This window comes from Macaca mulatta, chromosome 9, assembly GCF_049350105.2.
Source record: "Macaca mulatta isolate MMU2019108-1 chromosome 9, T2T-MMU8v2.0, whole genome shotgun sequence".
In the NCBI taxonomy this organism is placed as follows: domain Eukaryota; kingdom Metazoa; phylum Chordata; class Mammalia; order Primates; family Cercopithecidae; genus Macaca; species Macaca mulatta.
Window position 1 is genome coordinate 32,866,585 of NC_133414.1, and position 23,871 is coordinate 32,890,455.

Consider the following 23,871-nt stretch of genomic DNA (forward strand, 5'->3'; position numbering starts at 1 on the left):
TTATTGTGGTTTGGTAGTTTTCTGTAGTGGTAACATTTGAGTTCTTTCTCTTTCTTATTTGTACTTGCTCTACCAGTGGGTTTTATATTTTCATGTGTTTTCATTATGGTAGATATTTTCCTGTCACTTCCAGGGATAAGACTCCCTTAAACATTTCTTGTAGGGCCAGTCTAGTGGTCATGAATTCTCTCAGCTTTTACTTGTTTAGGAAAGACTTTATTTCTCTTTCATTTATGAAGGATAATTTTTTTGAGTATGAGATTCTTGGCTGGCAGGGTTTTTTTCTTTCAATACTTTGAACAAATATATCATTTCTTTCTCTTCTAGCCTATAAAGTTTCTGCTGCTAAACTGCTGTTAGTCATATGGAGGTTCCCTTACAAGTGATCGGACACTTTTCTCTTGTTTTTAGAATCTCTCTTTGTCTTTTACTTTTGACAGTGAATATAATGTGCCATGGAGAAAATCTTTTTGAATTGTATCTGTTTGGGGATTCACTGAGCTTTCTGTATCTGGATGTCTAAATCCTTTGCTAGACTTGGGAAGTTTTTGGCTATTATTTCATTAAATAGGTTTTCTATCCCTTTTGTTTCCTCTTTGCCTTATAACACATCAAAAATTGGAGTATTTGGTTGCTTTATAGTTTCTTACTGTCATGCAGGCTTTGTTCATTTTTTTAATTCTCTTTTTCTCTTACTAGGTTATTTTAAAAGACCTGTCTTCAAGTTCTAAAATTCTTCTTCTGCCTGACCTAGTCTATTGCTGAAGCTTTCAGATATCTTTTGTCTTTCATTTAATGAATTCTTCTATTCCAGAATTTGTTTAGTTCTTTTTTATGAAACTTACCTCTTTGGTAAATTTCTCATTCATATCCTGATTTGTTTTTCTGGTTACTTTGTGTTGCTTTTCTGTGTTTTCTTGTATCTCACTTAGCTTTTATAAGATCATTATTTTGAATCTTTTACCAGGATTTCATAAATTTATTTTGATTAGAATCTGTTGCTGGATAATTACTGTATTTTTAGAGCTGTCATTTTCTTTCCTTTTTCATGTTTCTTATGTTCTTACCTTGATATCTACACATCTGGTATAATAGTCAGTTATTCTAGTTTTTTGGATTTGCTTTCGTTGGTTGAGTAGGGCACTTTGGCTTTGATTCTGGGTATATGTGGTAGTGTATTTCTGTGTGATATATCTGATTTTAAGTAGTGTGAGTAGGGTCTGTGATTTCCTTGTTGGCTTATGGTGCAATTGTTAGTGGAGGCTGAGGTGAAGTTTGGCTGGGACAGGGATGCCAGGTGGAACATTCCTTGGGTCCTAGTCGTGGTAGTAACGGGCCTATGGTACCTGTCCTTAGACCACAGGGTGGCTCACTGACACCTTGTGTTAGCAAGTCCAGGTGGGCTGATCCTTGGACCTCCAGGTGGCTTGCTTGGGTGCTGCTAGTGGCAGTGCTAAGCAGGGCAGGTAGGCAGGTTCTCAGGCTCCTGGGCAGTGCATGTCACTTGGTCAATGGCAGTAGCAGTGGCAGGACAACCCCCTGGTTCCCTAGTGATTCACGCTGGTGTTGGCAGTTAGTGCAATGGGCTGGGTGAGTCAGTCCCCAAGCCTACTGGTGGTGCATGCAGGAGGATGCCAGCTGTGGTGATAGTAGCAAGTTGGGTGGACCCAACCTCAGGCCTCCAGGAGGAGTGTTCAGGTGGCAACAGTGTTGGATTGGGCTGGGTGATCCCCCAGGTCCCTGAATAGCCTCGGAAACTGGGGAGGAGGTAAGCTGGGCCAGATGGACCTGTCGTCAGGCCCCTTGGTGGTGTGTGTAGGCACTGGCTATCATGGCAGGGGCAGGATGATCCCAGGCCACCAGCAGAGTGCTCAGGTAAGGACATCAGTGTTTGCACTGTAGCCTTCCTACTGGGGAGGGCAAGGTTGCTCTCAGTGGCAGCAGCCATAGGGAGGGAGCTGGGAAATGTGTGCTTTAGCCCCAGACAGCAGCTGTGATGGGGTAGCCTGTCCTCAGGTCCCTTATAAATGCATGGCAGCTCAACTGCTGAGGAAATTGGGGTCACTGCCAGTGGCTAGCACTTTGTCCCCAGTGGTGGAAGCTCACAGTGGCAGCAGTCTGTTGGGAAGTCTGTCCTCAGGGCATGTAAAAATGTCTGCAGCTCCTCTGCTGGGGGGAAATATGGTCACTTTCAATGGTTCGCACTTCAGCCTTAGCAGCCGCAACCAGCGTCAGTGGTGGCTGTGAAGGGAGGTATGTCAGAGGGGCTCCAGGCATGTGAAGATGAAGGAGCTGTTGGGTCCCAGAACAGGATGTAGTCTGCTGGGGGTTGGGCTCTCAAAATAGTGCTGTGCTGTAGCTACTTAGAACTCAGGGGATATACAGATTCAGCATAAGCTCCCTCTCCGGAGCAGCATTGTCATGTGGCCTCCAGGTACCTCCCTGTGTTAGTCTCAGAGCCCACAATGGTCAAGGGGTCTCCCATGGCTAGGACTGCAGGAGTCCATGGTGGGAATGTGGACCCCTGGGGGTCTCTCACTTACTCTTTCCCTGCATTGGAGAGCCTTTGCAGGTTGCTTCACTTCCTTCTTCCTTACTTGAGGTGTTTCCTATCACTTTTCTGTTGAATTCCAGTGTTCTCTCTTAGATGATCTATGTGAAGTGTGATTATCTACTCATTATTTTGGTTTTTCCTTGTAGAGAAGGTGAGTACTAGATGCCTCTATTGAGCCATCTTGAAGCCCCTCTCTCAACATGTTTGACCAACTGTTTAACATTCAGGTGCTCAGTCTATTATTTGCTAGCTGGTCCTTGAGCAAGACATTTGATTTATATGGACTTAATAAAGGAGTATATGTTTAGAAAGCACTTGGAGATTTTATGAAATTATCTTTGGTGGTTTGTTTTTCTATAGTGAATTCAAAATGAAAATAGAGATGATATTTACAAAAAGATATCACTTAGTAACTTATTTCATTGAAGAAATATCAAATATGGAAAACTACTCTTAGTTTAATAGTATTAATTGGCAAAACACTACATTTTAGGATTGTCAGGCTTAGACAGCTCCAAGTGTAAAAATAAAGTTCATTCAGTAAACTCTATTCAGAATGCTTTTGTTTTCTAAAAGCTATATATATTCATACATACACAGTTATATAGCAGATTTGCCAATGTATTTCAATAGGGGAAATTATAAGCAGGGTCATGCATGGGATGTGTTTATGTAGCAGGCCTAGATCTGGCCCCCATCAGTCTTTCCTTCCCCACCTTACACACTTCCTTTTTGGTCTGAACTCAGTCCTGTGGCCACACCTACCTGCAAGGGGCTCTTGGAAACAGTCTGTGTACTGTTTCCTCTTTGATGATAATGACTTGGTAGTTTCATTTTCAAAATCAGAGGAATAAACCTTAAATAAATAATGATACATACCATTGTTACCAGTAGACCCTGTTGTAGAGCACAATTCCCCTTTAATCTGTATACACTTACAAAGGCAACCTACATTCTAATTTTACTTTTGTTTTCTTTTCTGGCTAATCACATGACAAAAGGGAAGAATTATGGTTCAGGGAAAAATATGGGACTTGAAGGTCAGACAGCCCGTATCTGAACCCTGACTTCATCATTTTCTGGCTCTGTGACTTTTCTTTTAAGTTATTTAGCCTTCCTGGGCACCAGTGTTCTCTCTCTTATAAAATAGAGGTGAGTATCATTGTATTGTTTTGAGGATCAAATATGAAATGGGTAGCACAATATCTGGAACATAGCATAGGGAGTCAGTGGAAACTTTGGTAATATATTCTGAATGTTTTAAGTTTAAAATATATGATCTTTCTTTTACAGGAACACCAGATGCATTTTCACAGTTACTCACCTGTCCATATTGTGATAGAGGCTATAAACGCTTTACCTCTCTGAAAGAACACATTAAATATCGTCATGAAAAGAACGAAGATAACTTTAGTTGCTCCCTGTGCAGTTACACCTTTGCATACAGAACCCAACTTGAACGTCACATGACATCACATAAATCAGGAAGAGATCAAGTAAGTGCAATGACTGAGAGTTCACTAACTTTCCAGATTTTGACAACTCAGCCCTCAATGGAAGGCAAGGATTTTAATATATTTAAACGTTAAAAGAATGTACTAAACAGTGCTATATCTGCAGCCTTATAAAAGTGAAAGTGATTATTTATTTGAGTTATCCGGTCATTCCTGAGATTAAAAACCACATATGAACGTTATTTTAGAGGTAACTCAGCATTTTTTTCAGATAAGACCCTTTCCATCTTGACTTAATTATTTTGCTTATGCCATAACAGATAATTCTTCAAGTTTAGAAGATTTTAAATTGCATTCTATTAAAATGTTCAGTGTAGGAAAAATAAATGCTGACTATATAAACCACATTTTACTAACCAAATTAACAAGAAAGTCAAATTTAAAAGTTTAATTTTCTTTGAACCAGTTACTATTTATTCTCAGTATAAACTACTGTGGGTTTTTGTTTTGTTTTGTTTTGTTTTTTCTGCCATAGTAAAGGGAGTTGCCTCCTCTAAAAATCTGAAGCTTAGATTTTTTTATTCTGAAAACTCAATTTTTATATGGTTTATTCTATTTCTATGTCACTGTGCCACAGTTTTTAGAGCATAAACCAAGACTGTTTTTTAACTGTAAGTTACATTTAAATTGCTGGTTCTGTATTTAGGATTAAAGTCAAGAAAGCTTTTATCAGTTGTTCTTTTACAAGGTCCTCATAACTATCAACCATCAACAATGAAATTAATATTGCCTTAATTGTAACTTTAAAAATTAAATAAATTTTCAACCACACAGGGTTTGTGAGCGTATATGTTAGGGTTAGGGCATATTTCCAGTTTCTTACATCAAAGAATGATGTATATCTACACACCTGAACTCTGTCCTATGGATGTACCTAATATGTGTCACATATCCCATAGAGAACAAGTTAGACCATTTGCTAAGGTGATGGCTAGGCCAAACAAACAACAACAAAAAATTGTAACAGAAAAAGAATGACTGAGCAGAGTCAACCTATTTCCTTAGTACTTTGGCAACAGTACTCATGATAACAAGATAAGAAGAAGAGGGTGGCAATCAGGGAGAATAGAACCAAGATTTTATAGGTTAATGGTCCATAAGCCCATGAAGGAGCACTTGAAACAGGTAAAAGCTCCAAGAGAAGGATGAAATTAATACAGAGAAGGGATGACTGAAGGCAAACACCGTCTCCTTCTAAGTGCCCCTATTAATGAGTCTTATCAGACACAGACCAGCAGAAGAGTATGTTTTATACCTTAGCGCTCTGATGTGGCCACGGTGTAGACAAGGCTTGGGAAAGAGCCTACTCACGTGACATTCAGGAAGCAGACCCATCCTGAGCTGCTGCCACTGTATTCCCTCTACTCCAAGGGCCATCGTAAAAGGAGAGGACAGATTGAACTGGTGGTGAAAGCAGAAGATGCCATTATAAAAACAAACTCCAAAATATTTAATGAGCATGAAAACCAATTCTATGATGATTTTTCCAGTGGGTGCAAACGTGGTAGGATTTACATATAAACTGTGGGTCAGACTAAGGTCAGGAAGGAGCTGTGATAAATATGGGGACCAGTAATGTGAGGAAATATAACAGGTGTTGGAAACAATTTAGTTTGCAAGGTAGCAAACTAAAAGGTAGAATGTGTATTTTGTTGGCCCTTGAGAATCATACTGTGACTAACAAGCATTTTCAAGCCTTACTAACTTATTTATTCAACAAACATTTGCATTTCTTTTATATGTGAGGCCCTCTTCTGGGTGTTAAAGGCACAGTAGTGAAAAAAAAAGTCCCTGATAGTAGGGACCATACATTAGTAGATTATATAAAACAGAAATAAAATAATATGTACTATGAAGAAAAATACAGCAGGATAAGAGGATAGAAAATGATGAAAGCTGCTAGGTTTCACAGAGAAGGGAGACTTTTCTGAGAATGGGACATCTGAATACAGTTAAGAAGCCAGTCATGGAATATTGGAGAAGGGCATTCCAGTCAGAGGAAACAGTGAAACGTAAGAAAGCCTTGAGGCCAGAACCTGCCGGGCACACCCTGAGAACAGCAGAGGCCAGTGTGAAAGGGAGAAAGGTAAGGCCAGAGAGGCGCTGGGGGCTACATATTATAGGCCGATTTGTAGGCCAAGATAAAGACTTTGGATTGTATTCTCAAGTGCAGTGGGGGAGCCTGCCAAGGATCCTGGAATTTTTAATTTTTATTTTTAGGGGAACACTGACTGTTGGATGATAGATAAGAGAGACAAGAACGGAAGCAGGGAGAACATTTAGAGGCTTTTGCTGTAATCTAGGCCAGAGAGTTTGGTGGCAGACAGATAAATAAGATTGTTGGCTTCAGAATATGTTCATATGCTTGCTGATGGATTGGGTGAGGGTATATGAGTAAGAGGGTAATCAAGAATAACTCCAAAGTTTAAGGCCTAAGCTATAACCAAATAAATGAGAGTGCTATTCACAGAGATGGGAAATACTAGAGAAGGGGCTGGCTTGTAGGAGGGAAATTAAGAGTTTGGTGTTAATCATGTAAAGTTTCATATCTCTATCACCTTCCAACTGGCAATATCAAAGAAGCAGTAGGTTGTAAAAGTCTGGAGTTAAGGGGAGAGGTTTAGAGATAAAAATTTGGGAGTTGTCACCATATATTTGGTATTTTAAGTCATGGGTTTTAATGAAGTGGGACCTGATTCAAAGTAAGTACTAATTCTCTTTCCTTCCTGTATAAAAGGCAAAGGAAGGGAGATTCCAGTTGGGAGAGCATGAAGCAGTAGTTGAGTTAAGCCGTTAAAGGATGGGTAGAATCTTAGTAGTCAAAATTATGGGAAAACACAGTGAAGGAGTAAGGAATTACGTAAGCCAAAGCCAAAAGATAAAGAGGAGCAATATGTGTGCAGGAAACCATGGCTCGCAAATGACTGAGACATGGACTTGTCATAAAAAACTGGTGAAAAATCATCTTGGAAACTCAGGGACTAAAATCTTGGAATCTATAGACTCAGAATCTTTATTGAGGGATTAGTGGAGATCCTTCAGCGGTTTATGAGCAGGAGTTGATAGAATTCAATTCAAGCAGTGCTTTTGTAAGATTAATCTAGGTGTGAAGAATACATTTGAAATATGTGAAAATGGGAATTTGATAAACCAGACAGAAAGCTATTATAATAATCCCCATTTGGCTGAAAAAAACTAGAAGTATCTTTTTAATCATCAAAGTACATTTTTGGAAATATCAAATGGAAAAGACAGGATAAAGTACAGGGAAAAGCCTGTCTTCTCTTCAGGACCTTGTTCTATTGAGTGAGTTTTAAACAGGTTATTCAGTATTTGTGGATGTGATTTCTATATCTATAAATTGGAATGCAAACAAATTAACCTCTAGTTCCTAGCAAAGTATATATTACTTTATTTTTGCTAATTTTGAATATTGCTTAATAAAGGATGAACTCTTTAGATACTTTAGATACTTTAGAAAGTTGATATTTTTCTGTATCAAATTCTGTCCCCACTGTCACTATCCTTTTTGGTAATAATTTCAAGAGTTACATTTTTGTGACTGCTACAACTGCTAGTAATTTCAAGAGGTAGATTTTTGTGACTGCTGCAATTTGAGGTCTTTAAGGAACAAAACAACCATCAGGCTCACAAAAATGTTACTCTTAGCAGATTGGATGTTCTTTAGTCTAAAAATCTTTTGCTTTACAAATAAAATACCAATTCTTTTCTTACAGAGACATGTGACGCAGTCTGGGTGTAATCGTAAATTCAAGTGCACTGAGTGTGGAAAAGCTTTCAAATACAAACACCACCTAAAAGAGCACTTAAGAATTCACAGTGGTAAATATTTTTTTTTCTTTCTACACCCTGAATATCAGCATATGTGGTAATAAATAAATATCGTAACATGTGATCTACGTACATGATCAGAAACTCCTTGCATTTCTTTTGGCATACACTAATAGGGAGAAATTGTATGTTTATTTTCTGTTTTATTAGAGTCTTAACCTTTGATTAAAGTATATCAAATTAATATAGTATGACATACTCCACATTTCCTAATGAGAAGATAATATAGCATGTTTTAGTAAGTACAACCTGAAAACACGTTAACTTTCTGATGAATGTAAATGTCATTGCCTCCTTTGCACAATTAACAGGGGAATGGAAAAGAGTATACAGATACGATTTGCACAAGAAAATAGGGAAGTGAAGGATGTCCTTTATTTGAGAGAAGTAGAAATGGAACTCAAGATTAGAAAATATTGGAGAGATGATATGGAGGCAATGAGAGGGGGTGAAAGGATTACAGCATTAATGAGAATCTAAAAGAAAAATGTGCTCACCCACCATCTTCACCTGTCTATTCCATGTCATTCTCTATATTACTTGCAAGGTTAATACTATTATGTGATGAAAGTGTTGTGTCTATTTTAGGAACTCAGAGTAAACAGAGAGCTATGTTTACATTTCTTTGGAGACTCTACTTGAACAAAAGCACAAAAGGAAAACTCTCTAGCATCCCATGATGCGCTATGAAATCTGTTCATCTAATAAATTTTGATATGTTATTTTAGATTTAAATAATTTTAATGCAAAAATTATTAACCATGAATGGGAAATTATGGGTGCTCACACATTGCTTATTTTGTGAAAATTATGTATTGACATTTACATTTTACAAACATCTTCTTACAAAAAAAGTATAGTTGGATAGCTTTGTGAAGCGTAGTTGGTGATATTTATGTTTTATTTTGGAACTGCATTTCTAAAAGTTTTACTGTATTGCTCATTAAAGCTAACCCTCAGTGTTAAATGTGCTGAAGTTACCACTTGAAAATGCTCAAACCAAGATCCTTACCAAAACATTTATTTTCACACATTGATTAATGTTTCTAAAAAGTAGAGGTTGTCTTTTGCAGCCTGCCACAATATCCTATTTCTTAGCTCCTATGCTATTGAACAGTTTTTATCAATAATAATATATTTTAACAACCTACCTTCTTACCAGAGATGATTTAAAGTTGTTAATAGAGATATAGCTAATTTCAAGAGGGATTTTTAAATGTTGAAATCAGGGCAGAGGAAGGAAGATAAAGCTAACAGTAAGATTCATGTATATAATGAGTCATATTCATTTTGTCATAGTGCAGTCGTAGAGGAAAATTTATCAGATCTATAAATAATACAAAGTTGGGAAGTATAAATCAGAACAAGGATTGAAATACTGGTCTAGAAGTAAGAAGTTGAAAGTTAAGCATTGGTATTTAAAAATCAGTCTCAATCAAGTAGTAAATTTGAATGGCCCAGAGCTTAATATGAGCTGAATGTATGCTGCTACTGCTCAAAAGCTAATGCAAATTTAGGCCAGATCATGGAACACAAAGCTCCCACTGTACTCTGCACTGTCCACTCATTATGTACTTATTTCTGTCTTGTTTTTGAAACATCGAATGTGAAGCTTGTATACCTTTACCATAGCAAGTAATTTTAATTTAAAAATATGTAAGAAAAATTAAGAAAGACTAACATGAAGTAAATGGTGGGGGAAAAAATGAATGCTGAGAAATGCCATACGTATGCTGGAAGTAGACCACAAATTAAGCTCTAAGGTTTAGGAAGTAAGAAAACGACAATCAGTAACCAAGACCCAGGGTGTCTGTAAGTAAAAAAAAAAGATCAGTTGCTAGAAAAAGGACTACTCCTTCCTGATACCAAGTCCATAGAAAATGTTATTCCTTGGAACAACATAAAGAGAAAAGAACAAAACAGAAGTTATGTAATCCTCAGAAATATTCTTAAAATAACACAGCAGAGAATTTGATAGGGTTTCTTTTTTAAATCAGATTATTCAATAGAAGCCAGTCATAGATCACCAAAGTGCGATTTAGGAAAAGCATTGCTCCAGGGTGACCACGTAGATACAGTTCAAGTACACAGCTCTCTGATGGTCTGGTTTATTCCAAGAGAAGATTTTTGAGCAAAGGCTACCCAAAGTGTCAGCTCAGGATTGGTACCAGTCGCAAACCATGTGTTACTCATTCTTGAAGAGATAAGTACAGAAAATGAGAGTAAGCATTTAGCATTTATTATACCAAGACTTTGAGACATTTTACTATATTTTATAAAATATTGGTCCACAGTAGATTGGAAACTTAAAAAAGAACCAAACAAAACCAATCGGTCATTCACCACAATTAGTTTGAAAAGTTCTGCTTGGAGTATCTAATAATGGATGAGCTGAATATCCTTTAGGAAACCTCCATAACTTTCTTTTCACATGACTTTTAAAAGATGTTAAGAATCAGGATCCAAAATTATACCCCCTAAAATTTCCTATATTGTTGCTAAATACTGGTACCCAAAAAATTTTGATCATGACCCTATGCCGAACCATGTGTGTTGATAATTAGTTGATTCTTCACGTAGGAATTGAGCTCTCATGAGGAAAAGGCCACCAGACCTCCACTCAGATTAGAGACAAAAGAACACCTGCACATGGCTGTGATCCACCCCCAAAAATAATTTTCCGTGGTCTTAGTAATTTTTGCCTGGAAAATTTTTATATCAGATGCAGCCAAACACCCACCTCAGCCATTAAAAAAAAAAAAAAAGTCATTATACATAGCATACCAAACGTTGAGTAGTAAAACTTCCTGATGTAACCTTCAGGCTAAACTATTTGTAAACCCTAACCTCAATAGATAAATTAGGTGATATGCCTAAGCTATAAACTATAAAGCTATGAAGCTAGAAACAAGGAGTTTTATAACAAATATAGTGACTTTAGCTTTAGAATAATTGTTGTGTAAACTTCTTTCTGGCAATGATAAAATATCAAGATAATTTTTAACAATAATAATGATAACTAGCACTTATTGGACCCTTAGCTATGTACAGCCACATGTTAGTTATTTGTATGCATTCATTCATATAGTCCACAGGATAAACCTATGCAGTAGATTTTATTATTTTCTTCTTTTTACTAATGAGAAAATTGAGGCTCAGAGGACTTAATTAACTTGTCCAGGGTCACTCAGGTAGTACATGGCAAAGCTAGGGCTGTGATGTAGTCATCCTGACCCATAGTCATTCCCTCACCTACCATTCTTCTCTGTCTCCCTGTTTTAAAAAATGAAATAGTCTGTATTATCTAGAAGTCTGTGTCTCTAGAAGGAAAATAAGCATGTAGTTCATGTAAAAATGTTATCAAGTAATTAAAAGTGTTAAAATAGAGATATACTAGAGTATATTCCTTGTTTTACCCCCACTGGAAACTTTTGTCTGATGTATTTTGAGAATTGAATCCTATTCCAGGCATCGCATTGGAAAAATATTGATAAATTGGAGAATCTCCAGAGGTGGGTTAACAAGCAGGTAAGGGTTCTAAAAACCACATCCTGTGCAGAATGTTTGAAGGACCTAGCTATATTTAACCTACATAAGAGAAGTTTAAGAATACATAAAGCAGCTCTTGATCCATTTGAAGGTTTGACTTGAGAAGAAAAGTTACACTTGTTCTGTGTGGCATCAGAAGGACAAACTAGGATAGGGAACTAGGCATCATAGCAAGCCGACTTTGGCTGAAACTCAGCCTGTCTCTTGGTAGAATTGCCTTTTTAAAAAGTGACTAGCATTTGTTGAGAGCATACTAAGAGTTTTGCTATATAATCTCATATGACCCCTATGACAGTCCAATGAGAATGTATCTGCATTTGCACATTGAAAAACTAAGGCTTGGAAAGCTTAAGAAAATAGTATGTGATAGAGCCAGGATTGGAACCCAAATCCATGGACCTCAGCAGAACCAGACAGGACCCTCTTGTGCAGGGCTGTCCAGCAGGACCTAACTCCCCTTTTATTAAAGAAGCTCAAGCAGAGATGAGCTAGTGTCAAGAATGATATGAAATGAACTCTTCATTGAAAAGGAGGCTGTACTACAGGGCTTCTTAAATCTCTTCCAATTCTTATTTTTGATTCTTCAAATAATCATATTTATTAGAAAATATAACTCACATTTTAAACACATTTTAGCATTGAAGTTACTATTGAAGCTATTGTTAGTAGGGCTTAAGTTGACTTCCTCACTGCTTTCATTTTAATTCTTAAAAAGAACAGGAGGTGGAGAGTTTTATTTTCATACTTAGTAGACATCACATCTCATCACATCTCATCATTCAACAATTAGGCATTCATTCATCCAAAAAAGGTTTAATGAGCATCTTTGCAACCTGTGCTTTGATGGGTGCAAGGGATAAATGGCAAACAAGCCTCAGAGGCTTCTGCCTTACTGGAGAAGTCTGTAACCTTTAAATTATAAATTAGCGAACTATAACTATAACTTAAAACTCAAAGGAAATATTAGGTTTGTAGGAAAATATTCCATTTAGCTCAGTGCTTTCAAAATTTTCTACCAAAGTGTCCCTAACAGCCAAGGAGAATAAATGCCTTGTACCCTACAGAGTCTAGTGAAGCAGCTTGAGGGAAGCCTCTGCAAGCCAAGGCTACTTTGACAGTGCATGGCTTTTCCTAGCAAGTCACACAAATGTGTTTTTCTCTGTTTTAGTATAAAAATAATGTTTTATCATACCCACTGTCACTAAAATTGAAACTCCAAGATGCTTTGATACCCACTACAGTGTTTATCCTGGGGGTATATACATTCCAGTTTAATAAGCCAATGCTTATAGAATATCTTATATTTAAAGTTTTCCTCCCATTAGGGAAAAACTATTTTCAAGGAAGCCCTATGGGTACAGGAATTTTTATTAATCAAAGATAGATATTCATACTTGTTAAGTCATAAGGAACATTTTACTTATTTTTCTTTAATGTTTCTCCTACAGATTGTTGAATAAAGTAAAATATAGAAAATGATATAGGTTGGTGAAACGGAATAAGAAAAAACATACTTGAAAGAGTAGAATGTAATTACCTTTGGTACTTGAGAATTATTTGAAGTTACAAAGGTTGGCAGAAATATTATACACATATGCTGCGAAGATTCCATGATTGGTTAGCAGGACATGTACCTGAGACTAAGTTACTAGCATTCATCACATTTATATAGGTTTTGAAGCTAAAAGGATGATTCTAAATAAAATTCTCTCACAAGCATGCATGGCAGTCTTCTTTTTAAAATCGATATCGCTTGTTTTAGGGAAATGAGGATACATAAAAATTTATATGTAATAATTCAGTGAATATAATTTTTTTGTTTGTTTAGGAGAAAAGCCATATGAATGCCCAAACTGCAAGAAACGCTTTTCCCATTCTGGCTCCTATAGCTCACACATAAGCAGTAAGAAATGTATCAGCTTGATACCTGTGAATGGGCGACCAAGAACAGGACTCAAGACATCTCAGTGTTCTTCACCGTCTCTTTCAGCATCACCAGGCAGCCCCACACGACCACAGATACGGCAAAAGATAGAGAATAAACCCCTTCAGGAACAGCTTTCTGTTAACCAAATTAAAACTGAACCTGTGGATTATGAATTCAAACCCATAGTGGTTGCTTCAGGAATCAACTGTTCAACCCCTTTACAAAATGGGGTTTTCACTGGTGGTGGCCCATTACAGGCAACCAGTTCTCCTCAGGGCGTGGTGCAAGCTGTTGTTCTGCCAACAGTTGGTTTGGTGTCTCCCATAAGTATCAATTTAAGTGATATTCAGAATGTACTTAAAGTGGCAGTAGATGGTAATGTAATACGACAAGTGTTGGAGAATAATCAAGCCAGTCTTGCATCCAAAGAACAAGAAACAATCAATGCTTCACCCATACAACAAGGTGGCCATTCTGTTATTTCAGCCATCAGTCTTCCTTTGGTTGATCAAGATGGAACAACCAAAATTATCATCAACTATAGTCTTGAGCAGCCTAGCCAACTTCAAGTTGTTCCTCAAAATTTAAAAAAAGAAAATCCAGTTGCTACAAACAGTTGTAAAAGTGAAAAGTTACCAGAAGATCTTACTGTTAAGTCTGAGAAGGACAAAAGCTTTGAAGGGGGGGTGAATGATAGCACTTGTCTTCTGTGTGATGATTGTCCAGGAGATATTAATGCACTTCCAGAATTAAAGCACTATGACCTAAAGCAGCCTACTCAGCCTCCTCCACTCCCTGCAGCAGAAGCTGAGAAACCTGAGTCCTCTGTTTCATCAGCTACTGGAGATGGCAATTTATCTCCCAGTCAGCCACCTTTAAAGAACCTCTTGTCTCTCCTAAAAGCATATTATGCTTTGAATGCACAACCAAGTGCAGAAGAGCTCTCAAAAATTGCTGATTCAGTAAACCTACCACTGGATGTAGTAAAAAAGTGGTTTGAAAAGATGCAAGCTGGACAGATTTCAGTGCAGTCTTCTGAACCATCTTCTCCTGAACCAGGCAAAGTAAATATCCCTTCCAAGAACAATGATCAGCCTCAATCTGCAAATGCAAATGAACCCCAGGACAGCACAGTAAACCTACAAAGTCCTTTGAAGATGACTAACTCCCCAGTTTTACCAGTGGGATCAACCACCAATGGTTCCAGAAGTAGTACACCATCCCCATCACCTCTAAACCTTTCCTCATCCAGAAATACACAGGGTTACTTGTACACAGCTGAGGGTGCACAAGAAGAGCCACAAGTAGAACCTCTTGATCTTTCACTACCAAAGCAACAGGGAGAATTATTAGAAAGGTCAACTATCACTAGTGTTTACCAGAACAGTGTTTATTCTGTCCAGGAAGAACCCTTGAACTTGTCTTGCGCAAAAAAGGAGCCACAAAAGGACAGTTGTGTTACAGACTCAGAACCAGTTGTAAATGTAATCCCACCAAGTGCCAACCCCATAAATATCGCTATACCTACAGTCACTGCCCAGTTACCCACAATCGTGGCCATTGCTGACCAGAACAGTGTTCCATGCTTACGAGCACTAGCTGCCAATAAGCAAACGATTCTGATTCCCCAGGTGGCATACACATACTCAACTACAGTCAGCCCTGCAGTCCAAGAACCACCCTTGAAAGTGATCCAGCCAAATGGAAATCAGGTAAAAACCCCCAATCCTGAACCTGGCTAGTAAAATGCTATTTGATTAATTTCAATTAAGTTTGTCTAATAAATATCAGTCCTGTAGAGCCAACTAGGTCATTTTTAAAAGGATCAATGTCTGCTTTAACTTTTCTGGTGTGATGTCTTCAGTTGGTTGTTTGCTAATCCAGGGTATTGTTACCAGCTTGAAGTTTGGAATGCTATGCTATTGTGAAAGATGATTTATAAGTCTCAGCTAAAAACCTGTTTGAAGTTAGAAATAAAAAAACAAAATTGAAATACTCACTAATTGGGTTTCTGTTTGTATAGCTAAATTCCTGAATTAGTAATAGTTTCTGCCTTGATTATGGTCATTAATAAATGAAAATATGTTCCCATTCACAGGTTCATACCAGGCAAACTTATCTATCACTTTTATATACTAATACATCTGTTTATAAAAGGTTTTAATTAAACAGGAATGAAGTATACAAAGAACGTATCTTGTGAATTTACTGATCATTTTATGAACTGTGCATAAACAGTGTTCAGTCATAATGTATATGAGGAAGTGTGGCTGTGAACCTAAAAATATGTATGCATTTTCCTCCTTAACTATCACTAGTGTTTACGAGAACAGTGTTTATTCTGTCCAGGAAGAACCCTTGAACTGGTCTTACCCCAAAACCCACAATAGTTTTGGATAGAGCTATTGTATGCCTCATTGTCCAGACTTTTTCCATGTCACTGATGTTGATGTTTTCCCATTTTTTCCATCAATTTCTGATGGAATCAAATGAATACTAGAGACAAATTTGATATTTTATGCAAATATTTTCTGTAAGTATAATAATTTCAATATCCTGCTCAAACGTGTATTTGCTGCTTTTCCCTTAAATATTGCTACTGATTGGGTTTCCTGTATTTGTGATAACTCTTGAAAAAAATTTCTTACATGATCATTGAATTCCTCTAAATTTTTAGTGTACAGAACACTTTGAATGCCTTTGAATAGAAAAAGAGCCATCCTTAGCATTTCATATAGAATCACATGTCACGTGACTAGATCAAATAGCGGTGATAGTCAAGTTACTTCAGCACCGGGGCCACTCACAAGTGACAGGAACAAATGGCTGCACTTCTCTTGCCTCATAAAGCCATAGGAAATATTGTGAAAAACCTTCAACTTTTAGAAAATTTGTGGGTTTGAGGCAATGGCATGGAACACTCTAGATAAGGTAGAAAGATCTTAGGGGACCCAGTTCCACAACAGGCTCCCTGCAGGGTTATTCGGCTTACATAAGAACGTGCTGCCCAAAATTATCTCCATGAGACTGCCTGGAGTTTCTTTTTATCGCCCTGGAATTCTAAAGGTTCATTTTGACTAGCAATTATTTCTGTTAAAAAGACCCTCCTGCATTGTTTTTCCATCTTGCTCCTTAGACAAGTGGTAGAGCACACCTCTCTTTTCAAAGAGACCGTGGAGGTTAAAGAACCCTGAAGTTCTGGAGGATACAATTGAAAGACCAGGTTTTAAAAATAGAATGTTAACTTTTGCTTAGTGAAACCCAGAATGAAAAAATGAAGGCAACTGATGCAGGTAGTAATGAGTGATTAATTAGCAAACTAATAAGTTAAAACCTGCAAATTTCTCGTAAAGTAATGATTTACATGAAACCAGATAAACTCTGTTACTATATATTTTACATGTTTTCTTTTGGGTGTCCTTGCTTTCTTTCCAGTACCAGTTGAGTATATGTCTTTGCTATAGTTTTGACCGTGTTATCCCCAACCTCACTCTTGTCCTTGTCACCTCCACCTGTGATCTGGTCCCACCCTTGGGGCGCATGTGCAGTGAGGATCAGTGTACTTGCTTTGGTCAAGTCCTTGAAAGTATAAAAGTATAAGTTAAAGTAGTTCTTTATCTCATACTTTTATGTATATCTCTTGTTTATCTTTTAATGTTAAATTAAATTTTCTCACACCTTTCTTCCTCTAGGATGAAAGACAAGATACTAGCTCAGAAGGAGTATCAAATGTAGAGGATCAGAATGACTCTGATTCTACACCACCCAAAAAGAAAATGCGGAAGACAGAAAATGGAATGTATGCTTGTGACTTGTGTGATAAGATATTCCAAAAGAGTAGTTCATTATTGAGACATAAATATGAACACACAGGTATGTCAGTGAACACAAACATATTCAAAAGTGTCCATGATATGATATACTGGAAGATGCAAAATTAAAAACTAAAGTTTTAGAATTTTCTTTCTTCTTCTTTTTTTTTTTTTTTTTTTTTTTAATTTTATTTTGAGACAAGGTCTGGCTCTAGTCACCCAGGCTGGAGTGCAGTGGCACGCAGTCTTCATCTCAGCTCACTGCAACCTCCGTCTCCTGGGCCCAAGCCATCCTTTCATCTCAGCCTCCTCAGTAGCTGGGACTATAGGCACATACGACTGCACCCAGCCAATTTTTATATAGACAGGTTTTGCCATGTTGCCCAGGCTAGTCTTGAACTAATGAGCTCAAGCCATCTACCCACCTCGGCCTCCCAAAGTGCTGGGATTACAGGCATGAGCCACCACGCTCAACCCAGAGTTAATTTTCTTATTTTTTACTTCTCTGATCTGGCCATTTTCACCTGTTTGCCCACTTCTACCTAGTACTTAAGGTCTGGGCCTTTTGGTTTTTTGCTTCATCTGTTTTTTGTTGTTGTTTTTTTTTTCCATGACTTAATTCCTTTAAGCTGACACAGCATTTATTACGTCCACATTCATTTAATGCAAACTTATGCTATATTAATAAAAACAGTACATAGTATCCATTAATAAAAAATATGAGACCAGTGGACTAAAGTCATAGGAAGACAGGATCTGGCTTCATAAAAGAAAAAGCTGCTTCTTCGTAAGTGTGCAGCAAGCTGTCCTGGCAAGTCAAGATCTTTTGTTTTAAGTAAGAAGTTCTGCCTAAGAGGTTGGACTAGAAGATTCTAAGATCCTGTAATTCTGAGATCCTGTAATTCTGCCACAAAATATGCCTCCTTAGATTGACTCAGGGATGGCAACTATAGCACACAGGCCAAAGGCAAGCATACCCATGTTTTTCTAAGGCCTGTGAGGTAAGAATGGTCGTTTTTGTTTTTGTTTTTACATTTTTAAATGATTGAAAAAGATGAAAAGAGTATTTATGACTGACGAAAATTATGTGAAAGTCAAATATCAGCGTCCCTAAATAAAATGAGTTGGAAGACAGCATCGCCCATTCATTTACATTTTGTCTATGTCACCTTTCATGCTGTTCTACAATGGCAGGATTGAGAAGCTGCTACACAGACCATTTGGCCTGCAAAGCCTTTTAATACTCACTACCCTTTACGGAAAATAGTTGCCAACTCCCGGCCTATTTCATTCCTTCCATCAGTGAAGTACTGATAAATTTTAACACCTGGTTCTCTGAAGGGTGAGGAAGCCCTGATTTGTGGTGTTTGCAGCTTTTTGCGGCATAAATACTCCGATCATGGTGGATTTCAAACTTGAATGTGATATCAATCAGCTTGCAGAATTCCTGAAAATTTAGCAGTAGACTCTCCAGCCAGTACAAACTGGCTCCAGCACGGTCCTGTGTCTCTCTAACATGGGTTGCTGTAAAAGGGGCTGGATTCATCCTGAGCTCTTTAATCCCCTACCCGCTCTTCCCTGCCCCCACTACCAGCCATTATGACTACAGTATCCATATTTATCTTTCATATTCTTAAACTGTTTCAGTGTATTTTTTACTCTTGTGAGAAAAGATAAAATTGTTTTTTCCTTCTTCAATCTGTGGATTCATACAGTGACACTTGGGAGGTTCTTGGAGCTAAAAACTAGTGTTATATAACAGAAAGTCACACCTCTCAAAACCAGCCCCTTGTAACTCAGTCCTCTGGTTCTCAGAGATCTAAGAAAAGTTAGAAAATCCCCTTCCTCTTCAGGCAAAGTTAAATATTAGCAATTATCAAAGTGAAAAATATATATGAAAAACTACACTGTTTCTAAAATTAAAAATCATTTCTGCATTTGTTAGTGTTACCTGCTTGATAGCTCTGACATTGGACATTCTCGATCCTGACTGTGATCTGTTGCCAGTCCTTTTCGTGTCTGCGCAGCAATACTCCTCTAGCCCATGCGTTCTCAGGAGGGGCAGTATTGCCCTCACGGGCCAAAACTTGTTTCTTAGGGGGCAAAAAAGTCTGAGATACTACAATGGCTGTGGTTTTCTAAAGAAGCTCAGCATATACAATGTATATTTATGAGTTTTATCATATATAAAAAGTATATCGTAAACATTAAAATTTCATTGGGGGCAGAGCTTGTGACTAGGAAAAAAAAAATGACTTTTTAGGGACCTTACTGGTAGTGATAATGAAGAACACAAGGTGAGCAGCACGTCTGTCCCTGCCTGCCCTCACCGTGCTCACTCACTACCAGACATCTACTCCCAGCTGCACTTGGCCCATTTTCCACCTCGCCGTCATGATGCTTGTATTTTTGGCATTTCAATCTCATGTAGCTCCCATTGACCTAATCAACTGCACAGCAGAGTGTAGAGCACTACTTTTTTAATGCAAAGAACAAATTGCAGTATTATATTGCAAAGAGTTTGGGACCTGGAAATATTTTTAAAATGAAACTAACAACCCTCCCCTTTCTACAACCTGAAGTACCCCAAAAACCATGTAAGGATTTTATTTGCTGAATACCACCATTTTATTTAACAGAATTCTTATTTTGCAGGTAAAAGACCTCATGAGTGTGGAATCTGTAAAAAGGCATTTAAACACAAACATCATTTGATTGAACACATGCGATTACATTCTGGAGAAAAGCCCTATCAATGTGACAAATGTGGAAAGCGCTTCTCACACTCTGGGTCTTATTCTCAACACATGAATCATCGCTACTCCTACTGTAAGAGAGAAGCGGAAGAACGTGACAGCACAGAGCAGGAAGAGGCAGGGCCTGAAATCCTCTCGAATGAGCATGTGGGTGCCAGGGCATCTCCCTCACAGGGCGACTCGGACGAGAGAGAGAGTTTGACAAGGGAAGACGATGAAGACAGTGAAAAAGAGGAAGAGGAGGAGGATAAAGAGATGGAAGAATTGCAGGAAGAAAAAGAATGTGAAAAACCACAAGGGGATGAGGAAGAGGAGGAGGAGGAGGAGGAAGAAGCGGAAGAAGAAGAGGTAGAAGATGCAGAGAATGAGGGAGAAGCAGCAAAACCTGAAGGTCTGATGAAGGATGACAGGGCTGAAAGTCAAGCAAGCAGCTTAGGACAAAAAGTAAGCGAGAGTAGTGAGCAAGTGTCTGAAGAAAAGACAAATGAAGCCTGATCGTTTTTCTAGAAGGAAAATAAATTCTAATTGATAATGAATTTTGTTCAATATTATCCTTGCTTTTCATGGAAACACAGTAACCTGTATGCTGTGATTCCTGTTCACTACTGTGTAAAGTAAAAACTAAAAAAATACAAAATACAAAAACACACACACACACACACACACACACACACACACACACACACACAAAATAAATCCGGGTGTGCCTGAACCTCAGACCTAGTAATTTTTCATGCAGTTTTCAAAGTTAGGAACAAGTTTGTAACATGCAGCAGATGAGAAAACCTTAATGACTCAGAGAGCAACGATATGAGAGGTTAAAGGAAGCTGATTAATTAGATATGCATCTGGCATTGTTTTATCAGTATTAATTATCACTCTTATGTTGGTTTATTCTTAAGCTGTACAATTGGGAGAAATTTTATAATTTTTTATTGGTAAACATATGCTAAATCCGCTTCAGTATTTTATTATGTTTTTTAAAATGTGAGAACTTCTGCACTACAAAATTCCCTTCACAGAGAAGTATAATGTAGTTCCAACCCGTGCTAACTACCTTTTATAAATTCAATCTAGAAGGTAGTAATTTCTAATATTTAGATGTCTTAGTAGAGCGTATTATCATTTAAAGTGTATTGTTAGCCTTAAGAAAGCAGCTGATAGAAGAACTGAATTTTCTTACTCATGTGGTTTAAAATGGAGTTCAAAAGATTGCCATTGAGTTCTGATTGCAGGGACTAACAGTGTTAATCTGGTAAGGACAGCAAAATCGTCAGAATCAGTGTTTGTGATTGTGTTTGAATATGTGGTAACATATGAAGGATATGACATGAAGCTTTGTATCTCCTTTGGCCTTAAGCAAGACCTGTGTGCTGTAAGTGCCATTTCTCAGTATTTTCAAGGCTCTAACCCGCCTTCATCCAATGTGTGGCCTACAATAACTAGCATTTGTTGATTTGTTTGTTGTATCAAAATTCCCAAATAAAACTTAAAACCACTGACTCTGTCAGAGAAACTGAAACACTGGGATATTTCATCCCTTCAGTTCCTCAGTATTGATTTTATGTTAATTGACTTTCAGAATTTCTCTACAGAAACGAAAGGGAAATTTTCTAATCTGCTTTATCCATGTACTTGCATTTCAGACATGGACATGCCATTGTTATTTGACTCATAACTGTTTCCAAATGTTAGTTATTATGGACCCAATTTATTAACAACATTAGCTGATTTTTACCTATCAGTATTATTTTATTTCTTTTAGTTTATAGATCTGTGCAACATTTTTGTACTGTATGTCTTCAAACCTGGCAGTATTAATACCCTTCTTACTGACATATGTACTTTTAGTTTTAGAAAACTTTTATATTTATGTGTCTTATTTTTATATTTCTTTATTTATTACACAGTGTAGTGTATAATACTGTAGTTTGTATTAATACAATAATATATTTTAGTATGAAAATTTGGAAAGTTGATAAGATTTAAAGTAGAGATGCAATTGGTTCTCCTGCATTGAGATTTGATTTAACAGTGTTATGTTAACATTTATACTTGCCTTGGACTGTAGAACAGAACTTAAATGGGAATGTATTAGTTTTACAACTACAATCAAGTCATTTTACCTTTACCCAGTTTTTAATATAAAACTTAAATTTTGAAATTCACTGTGTGACTAATAGCATGATGCTCTGCAGTTTTATTAAGAAATTAGCCTAACCATAAAACTCTCATTTCCTTAGTAAGCCAAATTAGGATTACCTTCTATAAACAGTGTTGGGAACAATGTTTAACATTTTGTGCCAATTTGTTCCTGTATTCATGTATGTAAGTTACAGATCTGACTCTTCATTTTTAAGTTCCTTGTTACATCATGGTCATTTTCTAGTTTTTTACCAGACTCCCCCCCATCTCACAATAAAATGCATCAACAAGCCTGAACTGCTGTCATTCTTTTCATCATTATCAGTATTTTCTTTGGAAAATTGTGAAATGGGGTACGTTGTCATCCTGCATTTGATTCATCTTGAGCTGAATTTGGGTAACACTAAATGTTTTAGACAGTCTCCACTAAATCATGGATTTTTCTTGTGGCTAAATGTTTCTGGAGAGGTCAGAGTTGACAAAACCTCTTCACAGGTTGCTCCTTCTTCCTGAAATCCTTAATCCTCCACATCTCATGCTTCAGGTCATTTCAGGGAAGCCCGGGTTTAGATGCCTTTAGGACTCTCTCGGCTCCTGCACTTCTGTCATCATACCTCTGATACTATTATTTCTATTCCTTCCCCACTAGGAACAGGAACCACGTTTGTCACAGTCACTCTCATTCCTCACTGCCTAACAGGGTGCCTGGCACAAGTTGGGACAACAGATATTTGTTGAATAAAAATATAATTTGCATGTTTTGGGGGCTCAGCTATGTTCTCACTTTTTTTGCTTCTAATTCCAGAATATATATGTTAAATGATCCTAATAATTTTCTTATAAGTCTTATTAAACATTAGTCATAATAGACATAATAAATTATGCCTTCTTTTTCTATTGCCTTACTATTTTGATTTTTTGAAAGTGTATTTCTAAGTGTCTTCCTGGTGCTTAACCTCATGGTATATGGCACAGGTATTTGCTGGCTTGTGGACATGACTACCTCCAATAGGAGTGATAGGACCAATCCTAGTCGGATCTCCTTTTGTAGAATTCACTTCCTTTTCTAGGACCCCACATTCCTAGGTGCTTGTTACCATGTTGCCTGATTTCTCCTGTCACTGAGAGCAGCTACCAACAAACAGATTCACTGAAAAGGATTAGGAACTAAGAATAAACTCTTAGGAGGCATCCACGCTGTAATATAAAGCTCAGTGAGGGCAGTGCTTGATATGTATGGATAAATGGCTAATAAAGGAATTTACACATTACCAGAAGTTTTCAGAAGGAAAATGTATGTGGACCTTTCCCAGTATTCCCTCATATGACACACAACAAAAATATTAGCAGGGCCATATATTATTTATTCATGCCATGCACAGGTATTTCACTACTATCAAAATGTTCACAAAAGCCTCATAAAAAATACAAATAAAGACCATGTGCCCATGAACACATGCATCTTAAGTAGCAGAATGAGGATATGAACATAGGCTTATCTGACTCCAAAATCCATCATCTTTTTTTTATTTTTTTTGAGACAGGGTCTTGCTCTATTGCCTGGACTGAAGTGCAGTGGTGTGAACATGGCTCACTGCAGCCTCAAACCTCCTGGGCTCAAGTGATTCTCCCACCTCAGCCTCCTGAATAGCTAGGACAACAGGCATACACCCTGTCTTTGTTTGTTTGTTTGTTTGTTTGTTTGTTTGTTTGTTTGTTGGAGAGTTAGGGAGTCTCACTGTTTCCCAGGCTGGTCTTGAAC

The 23,871-nt window shown here is 37.4% G+C and overlaps 1 protein-coding gene across 10 annotated transcripts in view; it reads left to right on the forward strand.

Moving 5' to 3' along the window:
* ZEB1 (zinc finger E-box binding homeobox 1) overlaps nt 1-22,406 on the forward strand; it is a 184,407-nt gene extending 162,001 nt beyond the window's left edge. For all 10 annotated transcript variants that reach the window (XM_015146760.3, XM_077946171.1, XM_028826141.2 and 7 more), the window contains 5 exons: nt 3,848-4,050; nt 7,806-7,911; nt 13,298-15,108; nt 17,089-17,269; nt 19,864-22,406. In XM_015146760.3, the coding sequence (XP_015002246.3) occupies nt 4,021-4,050; nt 7,806-7,911; nt 13,298-15,108; nt 17,089-17,269; nt 19,864-20,459 (2,724 nt within the window). In that variant the 5' untranslated portion in view covers nt 3,848-4,020 and the 3' untranslated portion in view covers nt 20,460-22,406. The remainder of the gene's footprint in view (nt 1-3,847; nt 4,051-7,805; nt 7,912-13,297; nt 15,109-17,088; nt 17,270-19,863) is intronic.
* Nucleotides 22,407-23,871: the final 1,465 nt, after the last annotated feature.